At 36.8% G+C, this 6,381-nt stretch overlaps 1 protein-coding gene across 1 annotated transcript in view; it reads left to right on the forward strand.

Annotated features, from left to right (window-relative positions):
• The window catches only part of MAP4K4 (mitogen-activated protein kinase kinase kinase kinase 4), a 297,674-nt gene that overhangs the window by 200,424 nt on the left and 90,869 nt on the right, over positions 1-6,381 (forward strand). Inside the window, exons 9-10 of the mRNA XM_042783492.1 lie at positions 763-817; positions 2,270-2,348. Coding sequence (XP_042639426.1) covers positions 763-817; positions 2,270-2,348 — 134 coding nt within the window. The remainder of the gene's footprint in view (positions 1-762; positions 818-2,269; positions 2,349-6,381) is intronic.

Genomic DNA, 6,381 nt, shown 5'->3' on the forward strand with positions numbered 1-6,381 from the left:
GACAGACAAGTTTGTCCTGCTGTTGGAGACCTCTCGTATCCCCCCCACCTGGGTCCCTGTGGCTGACTGTTCCTCTGTCTGGCTTCCTGTCTGTTCTGTTTCTGGGGATACAAAAGTCAATAAAACAGAAATGCCTGTCTTCATTGACTTATTTTTGAGTAAGGAGTGAAGTTACCATACTGATTTTAAAAGTAGTATATCAGGGTAATCAGAAGGAAAAGATTCTATGCACAAAAAACACTTTATATATAGCTCACCTTTTAATTAATTTGAAGGGAAAGTAGAGGTGTTCGGTAACATGATTCAAATTTGTGAGGTATAGTAGAGTTTTAGGAATTTGTCTGTGGGACTTTTATAAAGCATGATTTCTGGCTTTTAAAAGTTTAAAATTGTAATCAAATGTGAGATACTAAGCTTAAAAATTGATTTAAACTGGGATGGGGTCTAAACTGTTGAAAGTCTGTAAAGAAATGAAGAAACATGCTGAGCAGTAGACCATGCATTGGGCAGCTGGAGTCTTTGATGTGAACCTTCTCTCGTTCATACATATGAGTGATTTTAATTCGCAGATCAATTTTATCTTTATTATTTTTTTTGTAAAGTGTTCCTATAAATGTTTGTTCTTTTTAATTTTCTAGCAAACTCCATATTTGTTTATACAGCAAAGAAAGCCTTCATTTCCTTTTCATGATTACCAGAAATTCTAAGATAGTGGCTTCATAGCTGATACGGTATCTGTAACATACTGTTTTATTTTTGCAGAGTGATCTTTGGTCTTGTGGCATTACAGCTATTGAGATGGCAGAAGGTGCTCCCCGTAAGTAACTTTCTTTACTTTTTAGCCCACTTGTTTTCTATAACTTAAACGTATTTTCAAGGCTTAAAACAAAACAGCTTATGGATAAAGCCATTCCTGGTAGGACATTTTGATGAGGGAATCATAAATATATCTAGGTTTTAGATATAAAAGGAAGTCTTGGAATCTGCTATACCTTTTAGAGATCTCCCTGAGATCCATAGGCTATATTTTCTTTTATTTAAGTTCTACTGAGAGGTGTCACCTGAAATTATGCTGGGTTCATATAATAGCCAATAGATTTTCTTTGTATCTTTTAAATTGAATATCTTATGAAACTGGTTCTAACCCATGATATTTTAGTACTGTTAATGTTTTTGCTTGACAAATTAAGGCATAACTTTTTATGTGTAGAATAATTTTTTTCTATTACCTATGAAAATTTTCTGCCTTTCGTAAGAGTATTTGATTCTCCCTCGGGTTAAATCATGTTGGATCTTCATAAAATTAATTTTGAATCAGAGACGGGCATATTTGCAGAGAACAAAATACAAAGTAGCATTTTCTTCTGGTTCCCCTAATAAAAGGTATACACAAAGAATGCTTAACTCTTGTTACATATTTGATGCTGAATAAATACTTGTTGAATGAATGAAAATGTCTTATCGACAGCTAAAAATTATTTTAATATAGAAATGGATATCTGCTTTGAAAACCTCATATCCCCTCCATGTTTCCCTCTAAGTTACTGAGACGGGGAAGTATTGCCTGATCCTTTGTCTCAGTTTTCTTTCATATTAGGACTAGCATTGTCTTTTTTGCCCATTTCCCAGCTGCCTTATAAGATTTCCTTGAAGGTAAATAAACACATGAAAATGCATATTACCTATTTTGATATATTAACGTGAAACATGTGCACCTCAAGGGCCTTTATTGGGGCAAGTGATAGAAGTACAAACAGTAATTGCACAGACTTAAGCAGTTCAGCTTTAGACTCACGTTTTTTGCTCTTCCATACTAATAATAGATGCAGCACTCAATAATGTTTTTAGAGGGCTTAATCTATGTTTATTCTGTTATTCATGTTAAAGCCTTTTCATACATTATCTCATTTAATCATTACAACAACCCTATGAAAATACAATTATTTTAATTGCATTTTTTTAGATGCTTTAAAAGCTTAAGGTGTTAATTTCTTTAAGACTTTTTGAATATTTATCTTTAATTTATGAAAACTTCCCAGTTTCTCTTTGAAATTGCATATTCTTGTTGCTCTTGTTCTCTTTATATTTTGCTGTTTTTTTTTTTTTTTTTAAGGAGAATTCATTGGGGTTCATGACTAGTTCTAGACTTGTTGACGTAAAGCATATCAATTGGATGGTGGGACAGAGCATTTGATGTTATGAGTGAGCCATAGACATCAAGAACAAGTAAAATAATTGTCATACTTACACAACCTTATCCTCTCCCCAGCTCTCTGTGACATGCATCCAATGAGAGCGCTGTTTCTCATTCCCAGGAACCCTCCTCCCCGGCTGAAGTCAAAAAAATGGTAAGCTATATATGTTATTTTTGTTTTTGTTCTTTTCCTTTCCATTGTTTCTTTTTTAGGTTTATATTCCTCTGACACAAAATTCTGGCCATTCTGATTTCCAAGAACCTGTGCAAAGAGTACGTTAAATTAAAAAAAAATTTATTATTATTATTTTTTTGGTCCCTTGATAAAAAACACCAAATAATAAGTGTGCTTACTTTTTTGTTTTTCTTGATAAATCGTCTGAATTACAAAATGGTGACAAAGTGCCATATGAAACATCAAGTTTTATTTTAATATATAAACATGTATTTTAAAATTATTATTGTGATTTGGGTGGAGGTTTGCAGAGCAAATCAGTTTTCCATTCAACATTTCATACACATTTTATTTCACACCATCGATTGCAGTTCTCACAGTGTAACAACACTCATCCCACTTCCTCCCTGTGTTTCCTGTTTCCATCCGTCCTTTCCTATCCCTTCTTGTCTTCTGAACTTTACTTCTAGGCATATATTGTCTTTTTGATCTCAAATGGTTGATTTTTCTAAGGAGGATGTACCTTCCTGGTGTTATTGTTCACTTTATAAACCTGTCTGTTGTTTGGCTGAAAGTTGAGCCAAAGGGGTGGGTTCAGTTCCAAGCCTGAAGGGTGATTATGGTATAAACACACTTTTAAGTGTGCTATGTTTGTAGACATCTTTATGTTGAAGGCACAAAGCTGTATTGACTTGTAATTCCTCATGTGAAATTGGATTTTAAAATTAATGGAGGTGTATTTATTGTAATTACTGTAGTTTTTGCGCAGTTGAAGTTAGGTATATCCTTTTTTTCTTTCCAGAAGAATACATTTAAAGAATTGTCCTCTGTATTTGGGCTGCCACTTTTCCGTCTACAGCAGCTCCCATACATTTGCCTAACAAATAGCTGTGGAGGAAGTTGAAAACCTTCACTAATGAAAACCTTGAGAATTGTAGTATTGTTGGGAAATACTGGTTTGGGTTAGTTGCTGCAGAAATATTGGTGGAAAGGAAAAGAGCCTTTTTTTTTTTTCCTCCAATCTGGGAATATTGCCCACTTATTGCCTCTTGTCATTTTTTCTAAATTCTTTCCTTTTAGCTCTTGGGCTTGTGGGCCCTATCTTCTTCCTTTTACCATTTCTGTCTCTTTTTCTGGGCTCATCTTGTTCTTACCTACTTTTTGTTTTTGCCTCTTTCTGAAACACTTCTTACTAGTTTTCCAATTAATGATGTCTTCTCTTATTTAAGTTCTTGCCTCTTAACTCTGAAATATGCAGAAGATCTCAATCTTAACCTTTCTATTCTGGGCTTTATCTTTCAGCTGTTTTCTTTTTTCTTCTTAGCTGCTCATGTTCTGGTGAATCTACACTTTTCTTTTCCTATCTGTGGGTGTACCCATGCACACAAACTTTTTTTTTTTTTTTAATTTTAAGGCCCTGTTTTACGTTGAACGCTACATGTACATTTAGTTTCACTCCCCATTTACCATGTCCAACCCTAACCCAGTCTCCTCCCCTTCCCACCTAGTAATCCTCCCCCTGTGCCCCTCATATCTATGCACTCCTGTTTGTCCTGCATCTCCTCAATTTGAGTGTTGGTCCTCTGGGGTCTTGTGGTCTATTGCTCTAGGGGATGTATTACCATAGATAGAGTATGTGGGTGTGTCATCCTGGGTTGAGTGGTCTGCATGTACATGTTGTTAACTGTTGGGCTGAGAGCCTGCCCCTGGGGGTGAGTTTTTTTCCAGGCACAGAATGTATTCCAGGGCCATAGTATTGGAGGTCTCATCAGATTTCATCTGACCAATAATTCTGGTCATTCAGTTTTTGAATTATGTTCCACGTTTTCCCTCCCACTCTATCCAGGATCTCCAGATCTGATCCTTTCCTGAGTGGTTGGAATTGGTAGCTGGGCACCATCTAGTTCTTCTGGTCTCGAGGGCCATTGTGTCCTATGGCTGATTGCTTCCAAATATGCTTTTTTTGTGTGTGTGTTCTTCTTCGCTTCTGATGCTAGGAGACCATTAGCTGTATCTTAGATGGCCACTTGAAGCTTTTAAGACCCCAGTCGCTACTCACCAATGTAGGATGTGGAGCAAGGCTTTTATGTATTTTGTTGTGCCATTTGAGTCTGGTGTCCCCCAGTACTATGGTCCTGAGACCGCAGATGTATTGGATTTCCCTCCCATAGTGTTTGGTTGTCTGTGAGGGATTACTCTGTGTCTGTCTTCTATTGTTTCTGTAAGGAATGCAGGTATTTTGTATCACTGGTGTCTGTACAAGATTAGCCTCAGCTGAATCTATCCTTGGTCTAGAGTATACTCCTGTTCACTGAGCCCCATCTGATCCTCTCAGATGTTTATGTATTTATCTGTAGCCTGGTGTTTGATGTTAATGGCAATGCAGTATTGTGGACACATTGGTTGGTATTAGCATCTGTTGTCTATCTCTTATGTGCACAGTTCGGTGTCCTCCCATTTCCTAATGTTATCATGATGGTCATATATCTTTTCCATATATCCCTCCCCCTACCCACGTCAGCATGTGGGCCCTAACTAGCCTGAAATTAATCCCTCCCCTTCCTTCCCCATCCTGGTGACCTACTAAGTGAGTTCCCTTTCCCAAGCAAATCCTTCTTTGTCTTTTTACAGTGATGGGCTCATACAGTACTTGTCTTTCTGCGATTGACTTATTTCACTCAGCATAATGCCCTCCAGGTTCATCCACGTTGTGAGATGATTCGTGTATCCCTCATTGTTCTTCATTGTAGGATAGTATTCCATCGTGTGCATATACCATAATTTGGTTATCCACTCATCCATTGATGGGCATTTAGGTTGTTTCCATCTCTTTGCTATGGTGAATTGTGCTGCAGTGAACATAGGTGTACATATGTCTATTTGTGTGCTATCTCTCACCTCCTTAGGATATATTCCTAGTAATGGAATTGCTGGGTCAAATGGTGTTTCTATTTTCAGTTTTTTAAGGAAACGGCATACGGTTTGCCACAATGGTTATACCATTTTACAATCCCACCAGCAGTGTACAAGAGTTCCAATCTCTCCGCAACCTCTGTAGCATTTGTTATTTTCTGACCTGTTGAACTTTGCTATTATTACTGAGGTGAGATGATAGCTCATTGTTGTTTTGATTCGCATTTCTCTAATGATTAATGATCGTGAGCAATTTATCATGTGTTTGTTGGCTGCCTGTATATCTTCTCCGGTGAAGTGTCTGTTCAAATGTTTGGCCCATTTGTGAATCGGCTTATGTGTCTTTTAGGTGTTGAAGTGTTGAAGTTTTCTAGAGGTTTTGGAGATAAGTCTTTTATCAGATATGTCATAGGCAAATATTTTCTCCCAATCTGTAAGTTCTCTTTTTACCCTTTTAACAAAGTCTTTTGATGTGCATTAGAATTTAATTTTTAAAAGGTCTTAGTCATCTAGCTTCTCTTCTGTCTCCTACAAATTCTGGGTTATGCTTGACAGTCTATTTATGCCATAAATTAGGGCTCCCAGATTTGCCCCTACTTTATCTTTGATGAATTTTATAGTTTGGAGTTTTACATTTAAGTCTTTGATGCAGCTTGAGTTTGCTTTTGTGTATGGTCTGAGGTATGGGTCTTGTTTCATTTTTCTGCAGGTATATATCCAGTTTTGCCAGCACCATTTGTTGAAGAAGCTGTCTCTCCCCTATTTTAATGAGTTTTGGACCTTTGTCAAAGATCAGTTGTCTATAGATGGATGGGTCTATATCTGGACTTTAAATTCTGTTCCATTGGTCAATCTGTCTATCATTGTACCAATACGAAGTTGTTTTGACTACCGTGGCTATATCGTAGTTCTTAAGATCTGGGCGCGTGAGACCTCCCACTTTGTTTTTCTACTTGAGAAGTGTTCTGCTTATCCGAGGTCTCTTTCCTTTCCATATGAAATTAGTAATTAGTTTTTCCATGTCCTTAAAAAATTTTGTTGAAATCTGGATTGGGATTGCATTAAATGTTTAGATTGCTTTCGGTAGTATTGACATTTC

Source organism: Orycteropus afer, unplaced genomic scaffold (genome assembly GCF_000298275.1).
Source record: "Orycteropus afer afer isolate SDZICR_OR568_19922 unplaced genomic scaffold, OryAfe1.0 scaffold00017, whole genome shotgun sequence".
In the NCBI taxonomy this organism is placed as follows: domain Eukaryota; kingdom Metazoa; phylum Chordata; class Mammalia; order Tubulidentata; family Orycteropodidae; genus Orycteropus; species Orycteropus afer.